The 22,579-nt window shown below is 46.1% G+C and overlaps 4 protein-coding genes and 1 non-coding gene across 12 annotated transcripts; all 5 read right to left on the reverse strand.

Moving 5' to 3' along the window:
* Nucleotides 1–748: 748 nt before the first annotated feature.
* LOC4336376 (peroxygenase-like) lies at nucleotides 749–2,509 on the reverse strand. Its single transcript, NM_001419655.1, has 6 exons — nucleotides 2,304–2,509; nucleotides 2,053–2,202; nucleotides 1,716–1,801; nucleotides 1,518–1,612; nucleotides 1,284–1,409; nucleotides 749–1,146 (listed from the first exon to the last, which is right to left on the reverse strand). The coding sequence occupies exons 1-6, from the start codon at nucleotides 2,425–2,427 to the stop codon at nucleotides 993–995; spliced, it is 735 nt and encodes a 244-aa protein (NP_001406584.1). The 5' UTR covers nucleotides 2,428–2,509; the 3' UTR covers nucleotides 749–992.
* Nucleotides 2,510–5,050: 2,541 nt separating this feature from the next.
* LOC4336377 (inositol transporter 4) lies at nucleotides 5,051–8,803 on the reverse strand. 3 transcript variants are annotated; one of them, NM_001419658.1, is made up of 7 exons: nucleotides 8,549–8,685; nucleotides 7,618–7,825; nucleotides 7,317–7,387; nucleotides 6,851–7,186; nucleotides 6,656–6,763; nucleotides 5,859–6,461; nucleotides 5,051–5,775 (listed from the first exon to the last, which is right to left on the reverse strand). In NM_001419658.1, the coding sequence occupies exons 2-7, from the start codon at nucleotides 7,748–7,750 to the stop codon at nucleotides 5,281–5,283; spliced, it is 1,746 nt and encodes a 581-aa protein (NP_001406587.1). In that variant the 5' UTR covers nucleotides 7,751–7,825; nucleotides 8,549–8,685; the 3' UTR covers nucleotides 5,051–5,280. The 3 variants fall into 3 exon arrangements, with proteins under 3 accessions (NP_001406587.1, NP_001406586.1, XP_015634633.1); NM_001419657.1 differs by having other exon boundaries at nucleotides 8,107–8,603; XM_015779147.3 differs by having other exon boundaries at nucleotides 5,076–5,775; nucleotides 8,554–8,803.
* Nucleotides 8,804–10,435: 1,632 nt separating this feature from the next.
* On the reverse strand, nucleotides 10,436–10,506 carry TRNAG-GCC (transfer RNA glycine (anticodon GCC)). The gene has a single exon. It is a non-coding gene; the product is annotated as a tRNA-Gly (tRNA).
* A 526-nt stretch (nucleotides 10,507–11,032) lies between these two features.
* LOC4336379 (uncharacterized) lies at nucleotides 11,033–16,973 on the reverse strand. Of its 6 annotated transcripts, none has more exons than XM_015781158.2 (10): nucleotides 16,821–16,973; nucleotides 14,474–15,645; nucleotides 13,936–14,060; nucleotides 13,436–13,860; nucleotides 13,269–13,355; nucleotides 12,809–12,895; nucleotides 12,080–12,129; nucleotides 11,693–11,792; nucleotides 11,503–11,598; nucleotides 11,033–11,381 (listed from the first exon to the last, which is right to left on the reverse strand). In XM_015781158.2, the coding sequence occupies exons 2-10, from the start codon at nucleotides 15,556–15,558 to the stop codon at nucleotides 11,319–11,321; spliced, it is 2,118 nt and encodes a 705-aa protein (XP_015636644.1). In that variant the 5' UTR covers nucleotides 15,559–15,645; nucleotides 16,821–16,973; the 3' UTR covers nucleotides 11,033–11,318. The 6 variants fall into 6 exon arrangements, with proteins under 6 accessions (XP_015636644.1, XP_015636643.1, XP_015636642.1 ...); XM_015781157.2 differs by having other exon boundaries at nucleotides 13,436–13,863; XM_015781156.3 differs by adding an exon at nucleotides 15,824–15,940 and having other exon boundaries at nucleotides 13,436–14,060.
* Nucleotides 16,974–18,251: 1,278 nt separating this feature from the next.
* LOC4336380 (uncharacterized) lies at nucleotides 18,252–20,517 on the reverse strand. The gene is made up of 5 exons (XM_015778975.3): nucleotides 20,357–20,517; nucleotides 20,088–20,257; nucleotides 19,648–19,773; nucleotides 18,607–19,570; nucleotides 18,252–18,531 (listed from the first exon to the last, which is right to left on the reverse strand). The coding sequence occupies exons 1-5, from the start codon at nucleotides 20,450–20,452 to the stop codon at nucleotides 18,457–18,459; spliced, it is 1,431 nt and encodes a 476-aa protein (XP_015634461.1). The 5' UTR covers nucleotides 20,453–20,517; the 3' UTR covers nucleotides 18,252–18,456.
* Nucleotides 20,518–22,579: the final 2,062 nt, after the last annotated feature.

Raw genomic sequence — 22,579 nt, forward strand, 5'->3', positions numbered from 1 at the left:
ATGCCTCGTTAAGGCAGATTAGTCCCAATAGATAGGTTGGTTGGATTAAGTTGGATGGAATTTAATAAACGTGGAATTGTTTTTTATAATCCCTCTCAAAACTATTGAGAAAAATTAACCGAACAAGAGAGAAGAGAGAAGAACTCTGGGTAGAAATATGAGATATATAATATACAGAGTTACATGCCAAGGTAGGGGACATCCCATTTTCTTTCAATTTTTAAGGAAATAATAATTATACAAAATTAGTGAATATAACGCGCTAGACTTACATGACACTCATCCGTATTAAAATATAAAGGATTATATCCTTTAATTTTATCTCATAATTAACGGATTATATATTCCCGAGATAATTTATTCATTGCATATATCATCTTTTGTACTTTTATTCCCCACCCACGATATTTTCTACTAGAATATTTCCCTACCAGCTTTTGTACTAATTTATTCTTCAACCATTACATTTTATACCCATAAGTTACTTGAAGTTTGATATTTTACCTCATAAATCATTTTTGTTGCAAATGCCTACACACCTACTTAGTTCTGTTGCAAACTGAATAATACGTGGGCATTTACAACAAATTGATACATGAGATGAAATATCAAATTTCAAGTGATTTATTGGGAGGATTTCGCAATTTCCCCTTTATACTATGCTTTGTCCTTTTTCCACTTTCTCACTTTTGAAAAAAAAGGGAGCATACTCTCTTCTATCATCCGGTGGAGGGAGTACTAATCAAAATACACATTTAGTAATGCTTACCTTTACTTCAATCACAGAATTTTATATGTCAATCACACTTTCAGGTTACAGACACATTTCAATAATCACATGGATAGTACATAATGTATGTTCCAACCGGTAAACCTTATTTCCATTGTTTTTTCAGATGGACAAACATGATGTGGCTATAGCTATAGTCCACACAACAACACACACAAGCAATCAAGCACATCCCAGGTCCCGGGACGATGAAATTAGGAGGCTACTTCTGCTTCTCATGTGCCTCCCTTCTCTGCTGGGCAATCGACTCGAATAGGCTCCCATCGAAGCAGCGGCGAACAGCCTCCTTCCTGAGGAATCCTTCCTCATCTTTCGCAAGCACGTAGAGCAATATCCACTCCCCCTTACTCGCGATCCTGAACGCACACATGCATGTATTTACACCAGCAATTCAGCATGCAGAGGTAGGAAGCATTCAGAGAACGAACGGCAAAGAAATCGCTAGGTAAGTATCGTTGCTGCATATATAGGAGTGTTGATCAGCTGTTCTCACCTCCCAAGCAAGTCGAGCGCCACCCTTTGGCCTTCGGTCATCCGCCAGATATCGCCGAACGTGAGCTTGTCCGGCGCCGTGCGGGCGTTCTTGCTGAAGATGCTCTCGAAATTGACCGGCATAAACCTTTCGTAGTTTCAGGACAAAAAAGGCAATGAAATGTCACCGTGTAAGTACTGGATTATTACAAGTCTACAACAACTAGCAGTGTGCAATGGGTCGACGATGGTTTACCTTCCCTCGTTGTCGTACGTCGAGCTATCGCTGCCGTGCTTAGCCCTGTGGATGTTTTTTATGTGTATAGGGAACAGGAGAGATGGTATCCAGCTCTGCACGGTCGATCAAATTTTCAATGTCTAGTGCAGAGAAATGTATACCATCTTGGCATCTTCTTGGTAGAAACCCCAAAAAAAAAGTTACTTTTGGACTTACTGGCAGAGTTGGGTAGCTTAGACCAACGTTTATGGCTATCGCCAAAAAGAACGAAACAATCACGTTGAAGCCCAATTCCCGTAGTCCTGTGTAATTTTTACACCTTTTCATCAAAGGTTTTGTACCCCTCAACAAGTAATGTTCGGACTAATATTGTGAAGGTGAAACGGAGATACCGCCGTGACAACAAAAGAGACGTATGAATACTGTAGAATATGATTCTATCGGGCTGAATGATCTTCCGATATATACAAATATTTTATTCGGCTGAACAATAATAGCCGTTTAATTTTTTTTTCCGCAGCAACAATGGAGCTATATGTTTTGTAGTATGTACCTCCATAAGTTTCCCATGGATAAACGATACCGTCGCCATCCAGGTCGAAGAAAGCCACATGCTGCTGCAGCACACTCATCTGCCGGTGGTCACGCCCCTCGGTTCCTTCAGGATGGTACACGTCCGGAGCAACCAGAGCTCGGGCCAAATCTGCGATCAGAATCGTTGTTCAGCCGAATTCAGAACTAGAACTAGATCGACAGACAAAACTAAAGCTGTAACCGATCTCATCGAGGCAAACAGATACTCACAGGGCTTCGGAATCTGCACTTCCAAGTCCGCTCGGACCGGCCGTTCTCTCGTCACCGGCGCCTCCGCCGCCACGGACGACAGCGCATCGGTCGGCGCTGCCTTGCTAGCCGCCTCCTCCGCCATAGCGATCTCGATCAGTAGTCGGTTTAGCAAGATGCGTATATACTGGTGTAACCTGTGTGGAATTCTCGCTTTGCAAAATTGCAAACGCCCGGCCCAGCAGCGCCCCTGTTCTTATACGCGAGGAGAGAGCAGCATGGACGACGACGGTGCAGCGTGCAGGCTAGCTTGAGTTGCAGCATGGGGGCGAGCCAGTGTGCCTGGGGTGAACACGCAAAGTACGTGAGAGCTGGCGTGTGTCGCTAGCTGTGTTAGCGGTGTGCGCACACCTGGAGCTCTCCCGTTCTCTCTTCCGTGCTTCGTCGATGTATGAAGTATGAACGGGAGACGCATCGGATTGGATTGACGGATGGGGGATATGTGCACGTGTCACGTCGTTATCGATCGATCGGATCGCGGACGCAACGCGAAAGGAGAAAACGGTGGCCGTCTCTACCATTTTGCCACATGCGTGAAACTAACAGTAGTGATGCGGGGACCGCACCAGAGTTATCGGCCGGCTAGCTTGCGCGACGCGACGTCGCGAGGATGTGGTCGATGCGGAAACTACAGGAACCGTCGCGTCGCGTGTGCGCGCTTGATGCGGAAAGCACCGGAGAAAACCGTGCTTTGCTTTCTTGGATCGCGATACTTAACCAGCGTGTGCTGCCGCACCGTGACAACTTTGGCTACAAAGCCTACCGGAGGCAACGCGCGCTCTGCCTAACGAACCCACGGATCATCATGACTCATGAGGTGTAGCCGTGTAGGTGTTTGTGCCACGACGCCGCGGGTTCTGGCGTTAGTCGCGCGAGGGATATGCCAGGCGCAAAAAGAAATGCTCGGCTTCACGTTTTTTCTACATTTCGCCCCTTGGCGTTGGGAGAAAGATGGGAACCACGGCACGATGCGTTGCAGCCTTGCAGGCTTTGCAGCGCGTGGTCCAAGTTAAGTGCGAGTTGTTTCGGGGAGGCAAAGCAACTGGGCTGTCAATTGAGTTTTGGCGGCGGGTGAATAAGATTTTCTCAAATGGCCACCACTGCCAAAGGAAAAAGTACACCGAAGGTACCTCACTAGTCATCCGGATACAAAATCGTCCAATAACCGCAAAACTAGATATATATATATTCCCCTTAACTATACAAAACCGATCAAAATAGGTCCCTCGGCGGTTTTTGACCCCGGTTTTGTTCTACGTGGCAGCTCAGTCAGCGTGGGACCCACATATCAGTATGACACTCTCTCTTCCTCCCCTTCACTCGCGCCGAGCAACGCGAGGCGACGGTGGTCGCGACTCCGGCGGTGAAGGGCGGTGGCTGGCCCGGAGCTCGGCGGGGCGAGGCGGAAGAGGAGGAGGGCGGCGCCGTGACGACGGCCGGCGACGGCTGCGGCGGTGGCGGCCGCTGTGGCCGGCTCCACGGCGGCCAAAGATGGGACCGGGGAGGCGACAGCGAGGAGCCGAGCGCCGCCACTGCGCTTCTTCCTTCTCAGCGGCCGAACGCGTCGCCTCGTCGCCACGTCGGGAACCTGGAAGCGGCGGCGTGTTGGACGAGTAGTCCTCGTCAATCCGGAGGCGGAGCGCGTGCAGGGGCAGCGCGGAGAGGCGGAGCAGGAGCGGATGGAGGCGGGACGGGTGGGAGAGCGAGGCAGTGAGCGACCCGTCGGGGGTGACGGCCACCGCGCCACGACCGCCTCCTCCCAACCGAGGCGGCGTCTTCGCCGACCTCCGCGCCACCGCCTACTCCTCCCAACCGAGGCCGTCGCGGCCTCCCCCTCCTCCTCCTCCTCCTCCTCCTCCTCCTCCTCCCCGCCTTCGCCTTCCGCCACCGCGGCCGCCAGCCGCCTCTCCCCGCTCGCGCGGTTCCTCCTCGACGCGTTCCGCCGCCACCAGCGTTGGGGCCCGCCCGTCGTCGCGGACCTCTCCAAGCTCCGTCGTGTGGCTCCCAAGCTCGTCGCCGAGGTCCTCAGCACTCGCCCGCCACCGCCGCCGCCGCTCGCGTTCCCGTTCTTCCTGTGGGCGGCGCGGCAGAAGGTTCCCGGTGTTCCACGTGCACGCGAGAGAGAGAGGAGGAAGGGAGATAAGAGGGGAAAGAGAGGGTGACGTGGAGACCTGACATGTGGGTCCCACGCTGACTCAGCCGCCACGTAGACCAAAACCAGGGTTAAAACCACCAAAAAGACCTCGGGTGTCCGGTTTTATGTAGTTAAAGGACCCAGCATATCTGGTTTTGCGGTTCGAGGACGTTTTCGTGTCACTATGACAAGTTGAGGGACCTTCGGTGTACTTTTTCCCACTGCCAAATGTACCAAACCCGCACAAAAGCGGCCCAATTCCTACGTGAACCTTTTATCAGCACAAACCGAATGCTGAAACATAAAGTAAAAAAGAGTGAATTGTACTTTCAATCATTTGCATTCTTTTCACTTTGAATTAGCTATTGTTATTATTTTTGTACTATAGGCCATCTAAACGGAATTAGTTATCAACATCCTCAAGCACATTAGCATCCTCATACCGAATATTTTATCTATTTACGTACAACTCACATCTTTATCCGAGAAATGTTATATGTGGTTAGATAAAAGAGTTTAGGTGATCCAAAACACCAAAAATAAAAAGAGAAAAGCCTAGTCGAAAGTAAAAATATAAGATAAAAGTGGTCAAATTTCGATAAGAAAAAGGTGACCAAGACGCAATTTACTTATATAAAAATCATCAAACGTTCTAAGCACAGGGGAAAAGGCTCTAAAATGTGTCACACAATGAAACAACTGATTAATTTCTATTGGCAACGGCCACTCTACATGTAAACTGAGTACAGATTATTGCTAGTTAAAACCCAAATAACTTGAAACCAAACACTGTTCTTCTTCCTTTCATGGAACAGAGAGGCCGATGTCGCGCCCTTTGGACGACACGTCGGGACGGTATCTCTTCCACGGCTTGTAGTCCTTCTCCCCGAGCATCTTCTCCACCTCCTCGAACTGCAGTCCCTTGGTCTCCGGCACGGTGAAGAAGACGACGACGAGCGCGAAGAAGGAGACGGCGCAGAAGAGGAAGAAGGTGGCCGACGTGCCCAGCGCCTTGGTGAGGCTCAGGAACGTCTGCGTGACGATGAGGTTGGACACCCAGTTGGCCACCGCCGCGATGCCGCCGCAGACGCCCCTGAACCGCAGCGGGTAGATCTCCGAGTTGACGATCCATGGCACGGTGCCCATGCCCGGGGAGTAGGAGACGATGTACGCGCCGAGCGCCACCAGCGCCAGCCACCCGAAGTTGTTGGGGCACCCTTCCGTGTAGAACTCCCGGTTCCCCGCGTGGCACGTCCGCCGCGACGCTTCGCCCGCCGCCAGGCACGCGCCGGGGAGGAGCTGCTCGATCGTCCAGAAAGCTCACTTCTCATATCAATGGCAAGAACAGCAAGAACAACATCAAGAGACAAGAATGTTAGTACCTTGTTTCCTCCGTGGGCGCAGAAGCCGCAGGTGGACTGGGCCTTGAGGCAGTTCATGCAGTTCCAGCGGGCGCTCGGGCTGTACTCCGGGCACGTCTGGTTGGCGAACACCCGCGTCTCCAGGTCGCTGACCGGCGGCGCGTGGTGCGCGGCGCCGAGGAACGTGCCGCCGAGCACGGCGAGCCACAGGACGATGCCGACGAGGCTGATGATCATCAGGCGACGGCGGCCGGCCCTGTCCACGAAGAACATGCTGACGATGGACCCGATGGCGTTGAGGCCCGAGGTGATGAGGGACAGCGCCATGGCCGTGTTGTTCGACGCGAAGCCGGCCAGCTGGACGATCGTCGGGCTGTAGTACATGACGGTGTTGATGCCGACGAACTGCTGGGCGACCTGCGCGATGACGCCGGCCATGAGCCCACGGCGGACGACCTTGCTGCTCAGTGCCTTCGTCAGCTTGCCAACCAGACTCTGCTCGCCGATGGAGCCCTCCAGTTGTTTCTCATGTTCAATTGATCGGCGCATCGAATCGATCTCTTCTTCAACCTCAGCCGCGGGGTAAATCTTCCTTAATATGGCTTCAGCCTCCTCTTTCCTATCCTGTGCAGAATTCAGTAATTTCCAGCACAATCTTTTAGCTTGACAGAGTCAAATTTGCTACAAAATTTACTTGTGATTTGTGCATATGTAACAATGTACTTCCCTTGTACATCTACGTTTCCATGTAACAATGAACTAAACACGTATGTACATTTTTTTTTCTTTAAGCAAAGCATCTGTACATAAATACTGACCTGTCTGTATAGCCACCTTGGTGATTCAGGTAGCATACACATCAATATGAACTGAATAAAAGCAGGAAGACCTGCAATGCCAAGCATCCACCTCCATGTTCCCTTTACCTGACAGAGTCATTGAGATATGATTACTGCTGCACCTTGAAAAAGACATGGTACAGCACGAGCTTTCAGTGTACACAGGTGAGTAACCTTAGTGAAGGCCAGATTAATGAGGTATGCCATGAACTGCCCTCCGGTAATAAGAAGTCCATTTGTGCTCACAAGTGCACCTCTGATTCTAGCTGGAGAGGCTTCAGAAATGTACAAAGGTGCTGTCATGGAAGCCATTCCAACCCCAAGACCAACAAAGATCCTCCCAATAATGATGACAAACGGTGTTGGGGCAAGGGCCATGATCAAGGCACCTGCGAGGAACAGGGAATCGGCGATCAAGATGGAAGGCTTCCTTCCAAACTTGTCGTTCATCCAGCCACCAAATCCTGCTCCAACTATGGCTCCAGCTACAGCCATACTCACTATCGTTTCCTGCATTTCAGATCAGGGCAAATCCCATCAGATTTTGTCAACACGGAATGCTGTATTCTGAAGAAAAGCAGTTGTACTACGGAAAGTGAAAAGTTAAATCAAAGTGAGAATCAGGAGAAGCCAAATGTACCCTAAGTACAGTGCTCTTTTCGACCGCAGTAAAATCATCTCGAATATACAGAAGTGCTCCAGATATGACACCTAGCAAAACAGTAGATTAATTAAAAAGAATCGAAATTTGTCATCTGTGTTGCATTTCCAAAGTGGAGCTAAATGTTTGGAAACATAAACAACATTATGATACTTAATAGACTACAGAGATACTTAAAAAGTAAATAAATGGACAATTGAAAAGGACATAATAGCAAAACTTGAACTTTGACAAAATTCAGTAAATTATTTTTGTTGTAGCCTATGCCATGTAACAGTACCTGTATCATATCCGAAAAGAAGACCACCGATGCCGGCAGAGAAAACAAGCTGAAGAATGTAAGGCTGGCTCCAGGTCAGCCGCAGACATTCCTTAAATTCAGCCTTATCAGCTAGAGTTGCACCCCCTTCCATTGCATTCAAGGGCTTTTGCGCACCCAACGTAGGTTCAGATTAGATTGGTCACGCAGGAATGAAACATAAATTGTCCTGTATTATTACACAGAATTAAAATGCTACAGAATTAAATAGAAGATTTGTCAATGTAGGACCTATAATAATACTATGAATCGCAACAACGAAGAAGTGCCATAGATTAAGAAACCCAGCAAACTATTTATTCTGTTCAGTAACAGAAGTTTCATAATACGAATGATGGTTCACTGTTTCAAACATCATGATTGCTATACTTGTTTGGATCACATCATATAAAACTGTGAGCGGCATCAATCGATTATAAAATCAGGGAAGATAGAGATGAATCTCGATACCTACGATGTAGGACAGAAAAATCTCCTCAGAATGTGCCTTTCCAAACCTTCAGGACAGAAGAAGCATGGTGTGTTTCTCGACAGGAGTCCCTTTCTTTTATAGGATGGCGCAACCAACATTTACAACGGAAGAACAGCCTTAAAACCACAATCCCTAAACGTAACGACAATCCAAAATCGCGTGTTTCATCGCAGGGAGGAACGCGGATAAGTCTCACCCCGACTCGCCTAACATAAACAACGAAATCTCAACGATAAGATCTACAGAAGAAACCGACTCAACCGATCTCCCGCTAAAAAAGAATCCTTTCACCGGAAAGGAGCCACAAACCCCGAGAACCCCAGATAATTCCCGACCTTGCGATCCGTGAGGACGCCGCGGCGCCACGAGTAGGAAGAACAAGAAGAAGAACTGGCAGTGTGCTGAGACGGAAAACTTCACCTCACCGAGAAACAGAAACGGGGAGAGAAACCCCAGGCTGCCGGGAGCCCGGGACGAGAGCCGCGCGAGCCCAGCACAGCACACGAAACACACTCCTTCCCCACCCCACCGCGCCTCCACCACGGACGACGAGCAAAGTGGCAGGCGCGCTGCGGCAGCCGGGCGATTTTACTGAGGACGCTCCCCTCCCTTCCCGTCCACCCGCGCGTGGCGTGGCAATTCAATGCGGGGGCTTAGGCTGGCACGCGCACGCTCGAGTGACGCTTTGCCGATTGCCAGTGTGAGTATATCCGATAGATAGAGAGACCGACGCGCGCGGTGGCCCTCGCGGAATCGCCGAATCGAGTCGTGGTGATAACTGTAACTGCTCGATCCCTTTGACTCGCCGGATTCTTGATCCCGCGACCCCTGCGTCCTGTACGTGCGTGCGGCCGGAGCGCTTGCCTTTTTGACCGGGCTATCTGTAAGCGCGCGCAGTCCCATTTTGTTGGAGAGCAATTTTGTTGGGGAGCGGGTGGTGCGACGCGCGATTAAAGGGAAGTTTGGTTGCATTTGCCGTAACTTGTCAGTGTCACAATTCCGTAGCTATTTATTTGGTTGATGATATAAGTTATATTTTCCTTTAAAAATGGTCCCAGTGTCCCACATGTCATAGACTTGTATTAGTTTTACAGTATTTATTTGATTGGTGTTATAACTATGGCTAACCATACTATTTCTTCGTATGGCCCCACATCATAGACTTGGATTTTTAGTTAACTTTGGCTAAGTCATGGCTAGCATATTCTATGTCAGGCATGTCTTACTTAAAGTGTAGTTTGGAAAAGGTAGTAAGCAATCAATCATCTGCTAAGAGTACGAAAGGCGGTGCTAGGACCCATATGAGACACTATCAGGTTGCGCTAAAAAGGAATAAGTATATTTGTCTCCCTCATCTCCTGACCCTGACCCTAGATGAATCGTCTTTCTCAAGTCTCAATCGTAGAACTGGTATAACACCTCCCACATATTCAAAAACCGGTGTAAATTGACTCCTCGGTGGTTTCAAAAGTGATTTCGTCCTATGTGGCACTTATGAGACCCACATGTTAGTGAAGAAAAATAAAAAATTAACAGTCCCACATGCCAGTCATCTTAATCTCCTTTTCTTTTTCCTCCCCTCTCTCGGTGACACCGGTTAGCATTGTTGGGGTAACAGTGGCGAGGTTTTGGGGAAGAGAACATGGAGCCACACGAGCGCGAGGCAGGGGAGGGACAAACGGGCGGGAGGACACGATCACTACCATGACATCCCTCTCTACTGCTGGGCTTGTCTCCATGGTGTCATCACCAAGAGGCGTTACATTAAGATGGGTGGCACGCGGGAGAGAAACTCGCCGGCTGGCTGCAAGGCGTGGGCTTCTGGGGACTTGGCCAGCTCTAGTGCGTGCGGGAGGAGAAGCTCGTCGGCGACCACGCACGTGGGGAGGACTTGACTGGCTCCAGCACGCGTGGGAGGATAAGCTCATTGCCCAGCTACACACGTGGGGAGGACCTCACGGACTACACGTGTGGTTCCAATCCTTCCTCCTACTACTCTCCTGCCCCTCCCTCCCCCACTCACTCCTCAGTGCTCCTCTCCCTTTTGTCGAAGCCATTTTCGCTCACCTTCACAACCGCCGCCTAGAGAGGGAGAGAATGGGAGAGAGAGGGGACATAAAAGGGTGAATAAAAAGAAAACGGATGTTAGGACAACTAATTTGTGAAGCTATTATTTTCTCTCAGTGACATGTGGATCTTATGAGTGTCAGGTGGACCAAACCGTTTATAAGCAAGAGAGCAGATGAAATAGAAAAAGTAGACTTATTCCGTGTAAAAATGTGGGATCGTTTACAGCGAGAAAAAAAATGCACCAGCCGGGAATCGAACCCGGGTCTGTACCGTGGCAGGGTACTATTCTACCACTAGACCACTGGTGCGCTTGATGTCCTTTTTTGAAGAAAAGTTTTATTGAACTTATCAATAAATCCTGAAAACCGGGGCCATTACTCTCATCGGAATGATCAACGTACGTTTGGATGCATTCAGGGCCTATACGGTTTGGAGGAAATTCATGGGAATTTTGAAGGAATTTAACTGGTGACTGTAAAATTTTCTAAAAATTTCATGCGTTTCGAAGGAGCGTATCAACGAGATCCGCCCCAGATTAATGCAACTTGGGAGGTGCAGTGAGCTTCCACATTGCCTTCACACCGGAACATCATTTGCACTCTAAGATAGGTCATCCATAAGCTCGTAATTACTCTCGAAAATCTATTTCGAGAGTGTCCTATCAGCGTGAGCTAGGGGATCGAACAGAGTACTAAAATCTTCTTCCGAGTGAGCTACACAGCGTCCGCAGCGAATATAAAAGATACTCACGTGTGACTAGCAACATGCCTGTTATGCTCTCCAGACCTTGCAGGCATAACTTGCATATGTGATGGACAACGCACATTTTCGTCATGTCTTGCAATGACAGCATATCTCATTGGCTGATAAGCAATCAATCGATAATGACCTTTTATGCCAGTTGATGAATAAAACACATGGATATACAAAATATCGTGCCTAAACCCACAAAACAGAGAATTAGCACCGAAGGCAATTAGAACAAGGCTCTACAAGATTGCGCAACCTCCCGCCGATACCACTGTCGTCTAAAGATAGAAACGCAACCACTGTTGCAGGCGACTTCCTTCTGTTTTCTTGAGTCTAAGGGCAGAATATTCATGGAACCGAATTGTCACCTTTATGTGATCCCAGACTTGCAAACTGGACATAGTTTCTTCCTTCTTAGCCATTCGTCTATGCACTGCAGAGTGCAAACAGATGACATCAGAAATGCAACAGGATTCACTCTCAAAAAAAAAAGAAGAAAGAAATGCAACAGGATTCAGCAAATATCAATGATATATAACAATCACACTGCATACTTCTTTATGGAACATGTGAAAGCATGGCAAGCGGCGGATCGTATCACCAATAGAGGGATTATCAAGGCAAACTGCACACGGCTCTTCAATATTTGACTGTTCAAAGCAGAAAACCCATACTAGTTAGGACTTTCAAAGCAAACAAACAGTAAAAAAGCAATATGTTGTGAATCCTACTCAAATATTTTACCTGGATTACTGACTGAGGCAAATTATTGATCTGGCTTTCTGAAGCACCAGCATGCTGGTGGTTATTTTCATCTAATGCAAGCAGTGCATCATAATCATTTCTGCAAGGAAACTTCCTTTAGTTAAAAAAAATATCAAATTTTCCAATCAAATAAAACTCGTTAATATCAGCAAAATGGTATCACGGTATATACTTCCCTATCATTACTGTATACTAGCACTATTACTTTTCACAGGCATAGAAGAAAGTCACCCAGCAAAACAAGTAAATAAAGATTATCAAAGAAATATTCAAGTTGGATGACAACTTATATGAACCAGCTATGATATTCGGTGAAAAGCACAGCAGGTAAAGCAATGGAAGTAACAACAGGAGAAAGTCACTTACAGATCAATATTAGGTTGAATATGTGCAGCAGGGTATCTGGAAAGAGCTCTCTGCAAAAATGTTGGCTAGAAGCTGTTAATTATCTTTCGGAATCATTTCAATAAAAGAACCACCAACTGTAAATGTGATGAAAGGCTTTACTTAATCTGAAGTAATCTACTACACAACAATGTATAAGGGGCAGCCTCTCAATCATACACACAACCCAACCGTTAGGTAACACAAAAGGGGATCTTGTTTCCTTTGTAAAGGACAGGAAATGCATGAGGGGATCAAATACTACAAAGAGATGAAATCAACCAGTTTGATAAAATATGAAATTTATTGAATCTACTGAAAAGCTCAAACAGAGCTAAAGTACAAAACGACGGTTGAAATCAGTGTCAGTTTTGAGCCATAAAATAAACGCTTTATTGGCTATAGAAGGACATATAAAAAACCTAAATATTTGCCCTTCCAAATTTCAGTGTATGTCACAAATAAAAAAAAACATAGAACAAACTTCATAGCGTCCTTAAGCTATTTGGCACATTTTACAATAGGTTAAGAACTAGAATTTAGTTTATACTGTAATGCACATGACATGGAAGCAAAGCAAGATAAATGACAGTTGACTTTTTAAACCAAAAGATTTTTCCTGTTCAGAAGTAGTATCAAGTTTTATAGGCAATAATATTGTTACAGGCAAGAGAAAGAAATACCACTCCCAAAGTTATTAGGGTAGCATACCTGGTAAATTATTCTTCTGTTGTTTGAGTCATATCGAACCCTATTAGCATGCTGAGGAACAGTTGAACGCAATACCCTTGGACCTCTCTAACAAAAAGGAACAAGGAAAAGAGAAAACATGTCAATGTCAACAGATTAGTGTATTGTTAAACAACACATTCAAGGAACTCTGTCATAAAACAAAGCCCATCATTTGGATCAACCACAAGAAAAGGCTGGTTTGTTATGGGCAGCATGAACTGTCATAACTTGTGCAAACTGAAGGATTCCTGTAATTTCATTTTCGGCAACTGTGATCTCACATAGTAAAGACAACAGCAGTGTGTGCTATAGAAAGCTAACAGATGTGTGGATGGCATACTACTGACGAATGGAGCAACAACTATGAGACCCGACCCTCATTCACACAGGCACGCTGTGGATATGGAGAAAGTAAAGATGAACAGCAAGGTGCTCTTACTGTAGTGCTTTGGAACCGCCTCGCAGTTCTAGATGTCGGCTGCGCATTATCTTCATGTTGAAGTGACATTGCTATGATCGCATCAATCTGCTTTATTAAAATAAAATATCATTGTACAGCTCGCAAAAGTATTTTGAGAGAGAGAGAGAGAGAGTCAGGAATTACACCTCTTCTGTGGGAACAACATGAGGAGTTTCATTGTAAAGCTGCTCCTGAAGTTGGCGAGCCAATAACTCATCAGACTCCAACTGTTCTCTTATGTTGGGATCCACTGAGGTCCGATTGCTGCTACCAATCCCACTCAAACTAGGCCTTACTTCAGGAGAGCATATGTCATCAATATCTACTACAGGAATATGATGACGGTGAGTGGTATGATTTCTAGCAGCTGTTGAGTCTGATGATGCAACTCTAGGTTGATCAACATCAACAGAGCTAGAGCTTTCACCAGGATGGTAAGAACTTGCGATGCGCTTCCTCTTTCTGCTACTGATCCTTATTGTTCTATTAACAAAACTAGCAGTCTGCAATGTTTTTGCTCCACCAATTGAGTTATTGTTGTCTCCTCCCTCAATTGAGTTATTGCTGTCTCCTGCTGCAGATGCTCGATCCAGATTAGACTGTTCAGAAGATCCAGATTCTCTTCCACAACTATTGGTCATCTTACCTGATAGTGGCATGGGTATATTACTAGTATTATTGTGCGTTGTTCTCCAACCTTGCTCAGAACCTATACCGGTGTGATCATTGTTTGCAACGGAAGAAGAATCTCCCATGGATCTTGGACAAACCCTAACAATAGTGAAAGTGCAGGTAAAGGTTCTAGACATGCAATAATCTAAACATAGCAACAAATTAATCATGCATTTTTGTAAGTCCAACAATGGAGCAAAACTAGTTTAGTCATACTGTATGATTTTAAAGGAAGGTTATTTTGCTGAAAAAAAAAGATTTGTAAAAAGAATTAGCATCTCCTGCTTACAATTTTCAAAAGTTCACAAATTGTAACCACATGCACAAGAATTTTGTAAACTTAAATTCAACCAATAAAATTACTACCCTAAAAGCCAGAATTTACCTTATCGCAAATTCACAGTTCTTTTAAACAAAAACATTTCCTCCATATCTTGTACTCATATTGATACATCCTAGATATAAATGAAATGAACTGACAATGCCCATAGGAAAAAAGAGACAGGACATACCTCCTCATATAAGCCTCTCCAGACTGCTTAGCACCCACGACATCATGGGAAATTTCTTTTCCTTTATTCTTGTTACCTTCAGAAAAAATACTGTTCACTTGATTTGCAGCCAGTGGAATTACCGTCTCCCCAGCTCTGCCTATTGCCGACTTTCTCCCTGACCTTTTTTCCATGTCAGTTGCAGTGTTTCCCTGCCTTCTTATTATAGGTGAACTATCAGTAAGATCTATCACATTTCCCTTCCCAGAAGCATCAACCTGAGTATCTGGATAGTGTAAGAGTCCACTTGTAGAGCATATTTCTCGCTTTTCATCAACCTTCAGACTTCTTTTGGCTATGTTGGAGGGAGAAATACAACCATTCCGCACCAGCTTTCTTTGGCCCACATGCCTTTGAGGAACAATGCTTGGTGTAGAGCTTGAAATTCCTGTTGTGCCCTTGTCAGTGATCTCTTCCCCTTTGCCCTCTCTAGGACTCGATACTGAACAGACATTAGCACCTACTACTTCCTTCGGCTTCTTAAAGGTGATAGTCCCCATTCTGTTTCGTGGTTTTCCCACCGTAGTAGTAGGAAGACCTGATCCTAAACAGAGAAAGTCAGCATTGCAGCTATTGGCATCCCGTGCACTAATATCCCCTTTTCTGATTTGGCAACTACGGTCCCTTTCTCCAGAGCCCCTGCAATTTATATTGTTTGAAATATTCATGCTCTGATCCAAACCAGATTTTTTTGGCACCTTTTCATTCTCAACAGATGTCTCTATCGTCCGACCTGATTTTAGCAAGGATGATCTTGCTTCAGGATCTTCTGCCACTGGCAGCAATCGTGCCAACTCGGCTTGTTTAAAAATATCGCCAGCATCTAAAGGTGCAGGCGACACACTACTTGCATTGCCTCTACTTGATTGACCCTGGATGGAGTTATTTGTGATCTTAAATTTAATTCTTCGCGATGGTAATGGAGTTCCAGCTGCTTTTGCAATACCTCTCCTAGCAGCTGGGCTAGATACAGGGCATGTTGACTGCTGTATTCGGTCAGGGGTGTCCGGAACCTCAAAGATGTGATCAGGGTTTATGTCAACCATGGTATCCCACCGAAACTATTTCAGTTACAGATAGCTTGCCTCCTCTCCTTTACATGTCAATTTATGATTAAAATTCTCCAACACTTCCTACAAGATACAGAGATGTTATGAAAAGAGCTGCCTTACAACAAGAACCAGTAAGTAAGATTTGTTTTAGAAAGAACAAATAAACTTAGCAGGAAAATTTGGTCTGCAGTAAAAAAGAAAAGAAAAGGGGAACTGTTTCTGTAGTAACATGCAGCAGGTGCTTGGCACCAGAACCCACAAGATGATGGCCAACATGGAGGTGGATGCTGGAATCCTTAATCTGGTTGGTGAAGGAACGAGGTCATGAAGTGTAAGTAACAATGATGGTCTGGACCATTTTCACTGGATTCACAAGCTGCTCCCAAATATATTGCCAAAGAAAGAAATGTAGAAGTAAACAACAAACTGGACTGGATCAAGTGAATACTTTCTTCAAAGAGCATGCTTCCTTGAATACTCAATTCTAGCTTCCAGATATAATTATTCAAGTGCAAATAATAATCAGTACTTTCTACTTATCGTGAAATCCACCGCTTGCTAGAGTTGATTCAAAACAGAATATATGAACTTGCAACAAATGGGGGTCTAAAGATGAGATATTTTGTCTTTGTAAATTATAAGGAAATCAGTACCTATGACCTACTACTACTGTTAAAGAACTAAAATTGGTTCAACTCGACAGAGAGAAAAATCATAACTCCAGCTACAAAATGGCAGGGTAATGATACCCCCCTCTAAAATACAAATACATCATCAATATTTCACCCATCTGAAAATCAATAGAAGAAATGTAAATGGCTGTTCTAACATCGAATTAACAATCTTGTACTGCACCCCATCTCTTAGGAGAAGTCTTAAAGTGGGGCGTGAACCAAAAATTTGGGGAAATAAGCTGCTATTAGAACTAAATCGATTAAATCCACACAAGTGATATGATGGATTTGGGTGTCTTATTAAATACTGAGATACGTATTTGATTGCACACAGCAAAGAACAAAATCGTTCTTGGAACAACAGATCAAAACTACCAGTAAAAACAAATCACCCTAGATGGATCATGGATCTCCCTTCCGCTCCACGCGAGATCAGGGGAGGGGCCTCCGCCTATCGAGAACCGCCGCTGCGGCGGGAGGGGACTGCCACAAGCGAGATTGGGCCGAAAATCCCCAAATCCCAGCGAGGCCGCAACAACTAACCGAAGAAAATATATTTAAAAAAAAAATGAAACCGCGTACCTGGGCGGAGCACGATCTGGAGGCGACGGCGGGTCGCGGTCTCGCGGAGGATGGATGGATGGTGGCGGTCGAGATCGCCTCAAGCTCGTTGCATCTCTCTCTCGCTGGTTCGTCTGTTTTTTTTTTCCCGTCTTTTTCTCCTTTTTTCGGTTCGAAATTATCTACGCCCCTGTCCCCCTCGATTTGTTGTCGCCTGCTTCCAATCCAAATTCCGATTGCGAATTCGCCTCCCTCTGCCGCGTGAGCAGGACGGGCGTGAGCCCGTGAGGCAATCGGTGGGCTCTGGCGTCGCAAGCGAGCAGAGATGGGCCGGGCCAACACTTTGGGCCGTCAGCAGTACCCGTGGACCGTGGTCGTGACATATATGTACATCTTCTCCAAAGTTCCTCTCAAAGGGAAAAAAAAAACTACCTATATATTCCTCGACAAATTCTCTTAAAAGAAACTACTAACAGATATAAATATAGATGGGAATATCTATACATTTGCCGATATATTTTCTTCTAAAAGTTTATCAAATGTAAATATAGTACAATAGTAGTGTAATTAAATTCTAGCTTATATGTAACTACACTGTAACCGATGTGTAACTTTCATGTAATTTTGAAAACCGTTAGATTTGCTTTAAGATTCGTGCAAATGGAGAAGAAGAAAATCACAACGCACAAGTAAAGGGATTTGGTCCCATGATTTCCGCTTCGTGAAAATAGCATGTTATGGTAAGATTTTTAAAAGTTACATGTAAGTTACGATGTAAATACACTGTATTTACACCTGTCAATTCTTTATGCGAAAATTTGTCGATAAATGTATAGCAAAATTGATATGGATAGTCATAGTGTAATTATATTATAATAATTACAATATAATTTATATGTAACTTTAAAAATCTCGCAGTAACACGAAATTTCTAAGAAGCAGACGTCTCAGGACGAAATGCCCTCACACATATGCACGATATGATTATTTCCTTCACTGTTTGCATGAATCTTGAAACAAATATTGTGGCTAGAAATTATGTAAAAGTTACATGCAAGTAACATTGTAATTATATACAACTTAGATATAATTACACTACAATTAAACTATATTTATATTTGATAAATTTTTAGGAGAAAATTTATCAGCAAATGTATAGCAAAGTCAAAATAAAAAAATGATCTGGACGACGTGAACTTGCTGAAATTTACGAGCTACTGTATCAATTTACCACTAACGTTCAGTACTTCAGTCTACCATGATATGAACAGGAGCCAGGAGGGCCAAACAAATCACAAATGTATGTGGAAGTGGTCAAGTAAATAAGCCAACTTGCAGGGTAAGGCGTGACAGCGTGAGGATATGATGAATCCGAATCGAAAGAACAGTCAGTGTAACCATAGACTCAGGATTGCAGTGGGCTTTGCAGAAATGCATGAACATGGAAAGATGGGCAATAACCGGCGAGTAGCATCTTTTCACAATTATTTGCAAGCACGCAAGCAGGTCCAAAATCCAGAAGAACTTCTGCACCTTCATGTACATGAAATGAAATTGGCTTCACACTCTAAATCTTACACATTCTTACAAGGTGGACAACAAACAAGGACTTGGCACACTTGAAAATTTTCAAACGCTTAAATGAAGAGAAACAAGCTCATGCAGAGGATTTCTTCAGTGCTCTATCCAGCCTGACATTGAAGGGAGTTGAGTGCCAGTTTACCCTTTTGTCCTGCAGCAACCCACTGAAGCATCAGTACATCATTCAAAAATCTGAAGAAACATATGACTTGAGTGTTGAATGCACCTCTCTGTATTTGCTTGTCGTATTGGGGATTCCATTGGTTCCTGAATCTGATCTTGAAGAACAGTGTGCATTGTCTTGCTTGGTGCTACTCCAGTAACTTCCCACCGTACCCAAGATCGCCTCTTCACGGTTATGGCTGGGAGACCTTCGTGGAGATGATGTAGCTGATGATTGCTTAAGGTCATCGACCGTCAAAGCACCCAGGACAGGCCTTTCATCTCGGTTTACAGTTGAAATGGAACAAGGAGATCCACTTTGCACCTTGTCTACTGTTGAGTTATCTGAAGAAACCAACCAAGTAGAGAGGCTCGCATCCACAGAAACTTCCTTCTTGATAGAATTTTCAGGGGTTGCACCTACCTTTGGCACTGAATTTACATTCTCCTTATTCGACTTTTTAGCTGGTGCTGCTTGGGCTTTTACTTCCTTCCACTGTGACATATTCTGAACCGGATTCAGCACAGGACGGACATACTGGCCTCTGTCGCGATGATTGTTTCTCTGAATTAGAGGGCTTTGTTCCTCTACAGAGGTACTACTGCTCTTAGGTGCAGGGCTGCTGACTTCATTGTCATTCTGCTGATCTTTGTACATTTGCAATGAGAAAAGAGACTCATGGGACTCCTGCTTGATATCTTCAGTGTACAGTTCATCCTTGTCTACTAAATCAATCTTGCAGTCTACAAAATCCTCCTCCTCCTCATCACTATCATCACCGTAGTTGTCGTCCTCACCATACTCATCTTCTTCTTCTTCGCTGTCTGAGCAATTCCGGTAACGGTGATTCTCCGGGAGCAGCACATCCTTTTGCATGTGTTTTCCATCTTCATTTTCTACCATACTGACAGGCTCTGGTGGTTCCTCCTCTTGGTCAGCCGGTGCAGTGTTTTCATATGCCGTAACATTCATGTCGAACGTTACTTTCTTCTTGCCACTGCTGCGGCTCTCTTGTCCGCCCACCTCCCTATGCATCAAGAAAGACGGCATGTTAACAGGCACACAAGCCGAATCATTCATACACTAATCATTTCGTTAACCTACCTGAGTTCTGGATCAGGAGTGCAAACAACTGCTTCCGCCAAAGGTGGTGAGTGTGCCACCGGGGAGAGTGGCGGTGTTACTTGCTTCTCCGGCAGCAAAGAGCTTGCTGGCGATGCCTTCTGCTCACTGCAAACAGATTAACAGTAAGAAATACAACATCGAATACAAGGTGAAGGTACAGCCATAGAAATACGGAACTAAACGTATATGGCATTTGGGAATTAGGCAATTAACAGTTATAAGCAGGCTGCCGAGCATTAGGACATGTTCATATCCATGTCAGTCAATACTACGGTGCTGCTTCTCTGAGGCGTTTCAGCAAACACCCGAGCTGCAATTCTCTCCCTACCAGCCATTCTCACGCATTCGCATAAGCATTCGAGAGCAACAGCGAAAATTCACAGGCACGCAAAGACGACCACAGTGGAGGCTACACGCACCTCAGCTCCTTTCCGGGCCTTGCGCCAGTGACCACCTCCTCCGCAGCCTCCACCGGCATGGGCGGCGGTGCCAGCAACACATCCTTCGCCTCCTGCAACAGTGGCGGCGGTTCCACCTCCTCCTTCGCCTCCACATCCACCGCCGTCAACGCCTTGCCGAGCAGAGCAACCTGCGGGGCAAATCCGAAACCCATCAGGAACTCACGGAATCACCATCACCCACCCGAGCGCCCTACCACAGGGGCGAGCACCCGAGACCAGAATCTCACATGGTCCGGCCGCGGCGGCGGGGACCTCGCCGGAGACTGCCTCCGCGGCTGCCGCCGGCGGCGGCGGTCGCCGAAGCAGGCGAGGAAGCAGCCCATGGAGGCGAAGATGCGGGAGGACGGGAGCAGCCGGGTGGAAGGATTCGATGGAGTGGCTCGATTTTGAATTTTTTTCCGGGGATTTCGAGAAAGTATTTTATAAATTAGTTTTGGTAGTGGCGGATAGTGCGGATTCGGTGAGGAATCTGACCGTTGCTAACCAAGAATTGAAGACCAAGAGGGCCAGGGTGCGGCGCGGGCAGGTAGGTGGCTGCACTGATTGCTATTGTCTGATTTGCTGGTTTGAATTAGGAATAAGTCTATTTCGCCCCCTCAGCTATTGCGTTGATTTAAAATGCACCCTCAAATTTCAAAACCAGATTTTTAGACATCTCTCAACTTCTAAAACCGTTCAATTTACCCCTCAATTCAAACCTGAGTAGTTTTGATATACATGAGGCTGACGTACATATCTAGCCAGTGAAAAAATAATAGTAATTGCATGGCCCACATGTCATTGACCATAACATTTTCCTCCTCTCTCTCCACGCACCAACCTTGACGGGCCTATTTCTCCTCTCCAGGCACCAACTGCTGGTATTCTCTGATAGAGCAGTGACTCTAACTTCTCCTTATTGGCGCATCGCCGCTAGGGGTGGAAAAAAAGCTCGGGCTTGGCTCGAGCTTGGTTGGCTTGGCTCTGCTCGTAAGCCAAACGAGCCAAGCCCAAGAAGCCTCCTTTTCAGCTCGTTGCTGAAATAAGCCGAGCTGAGCTAGCTCGCGAGCCACTTGTTTTGGCTCGCGAGCCTAGATCATTGTTGTCGAGGTTACGGGTCTGGCATACCCTCTACCCTTCGATATACGTTACGTATCGACGTGGCATGCCCACGCGTACGCGGACATTTCCTTCATAATCTAAGGAAACTTTTCACGAAATCAACAGACGGAAAGAGTCCTTCTCGGACAAGGACTGGGTTACCTACGTATCGTGCTAGGTCTGGTGTGTTCGAGTCCTACTCGGAGAGCATCAGACCTATGGTATAAAAGGGATCCCCCGGAGAGGGCATAGGGGATCGAATCTCAGAGCCAACACAACCCACACAGTCTATGAAGCCGGAGCCTGCGAGGAGCCAAGTCGTCGAGAGCTAGTCGAATCAACTCGACTACAATCTCGCCGGATCTGACAAGTTCCATCTTTTCCTTTGTAACCTGTGTTTTCCGCTATATAATCCCATATCAACTGGATTAGGGCTATTACCTGTTAAGGGGCCTGAACCAGTATAATTCCTGTCTTTTGATTGCTTGATGTCGTACTACGTAGATCCTTGTACCAGCGTACCCCTATACACTCTATATCCGGTCTACGGGTATCACCCATCGACAGTGGCGCGCTAGGTAGGGGGACTTGGTACTCAAGGTTCTACTACTATGCCATCAAGCTTCGTCTACAACAACGTCAACACCCGCTCCAGCCAAACACTCTCGACTTCAACAATGCTGGTATGGACTCAAGTCGGCGAAATCGTCTTCCCGGTTTACACCACGATGCCGATCTCAACCGGTCCTCCAATGACTGAAAACGAGAACGCAGTGGCTACGAACCAAGACGGTTCCATGTCGAAAAACCCACCCATTGAAACGGAGAACGGATTACCGACTACATTCAAACTCGGGAAGGATTCTGATGCGGCCAAGTCTTGTCCCTCCGACAAAATACACGGACCGGCAAAGATGACTCCCGAAGCTATCAGGTCTTGGTGTCCTATCTACAAAACCAAGAAACATACCCTTCAAGATTGCTGGGTATTCATCGATGTCCGTGCTGAAATTCGCGCCTGCAAAGAACGTGGAATTCAGCGTATTTCTCCAACTCGGGATATCTATTGTCCTATCCACAAGACAAAGAATCACGATCTCTCGAGCTGCAAAGTTCTCCTCGGCGCCATGAAGACCCCATCTCCTAAGTCATACGTCCCCGCCAGGGATAACGGCAAGGAACAGGGAGCGACTCCAGCCTCAGATCGATTCGTTGGGGTAATCGATCTCGATCCTCACGAACCATTGTTCTTACATCTCCTCGAAGACTACGGGTCATCGACAACAAGTGCACCGCGGGAGGTATTAGTTATCGATGACGTTGGCACGTCAGCTCAAGCCAACGCAGAAGCGGCAAATCAATCGACTACT

Source organism: Oryza sativa, chromosome 4 (assembly GCF_034140825.1).
Source record: "Oryza sativa Japonica Group chromosome 4, ASM3414082v1".
Classification (NCBI taxonomy): domain Eukaryota; kingdom Viridiplantae; phylum Streptophyta; class Magnoliopsida; order Poales; family Poaceae; genus Oryza; species Oryza sativa.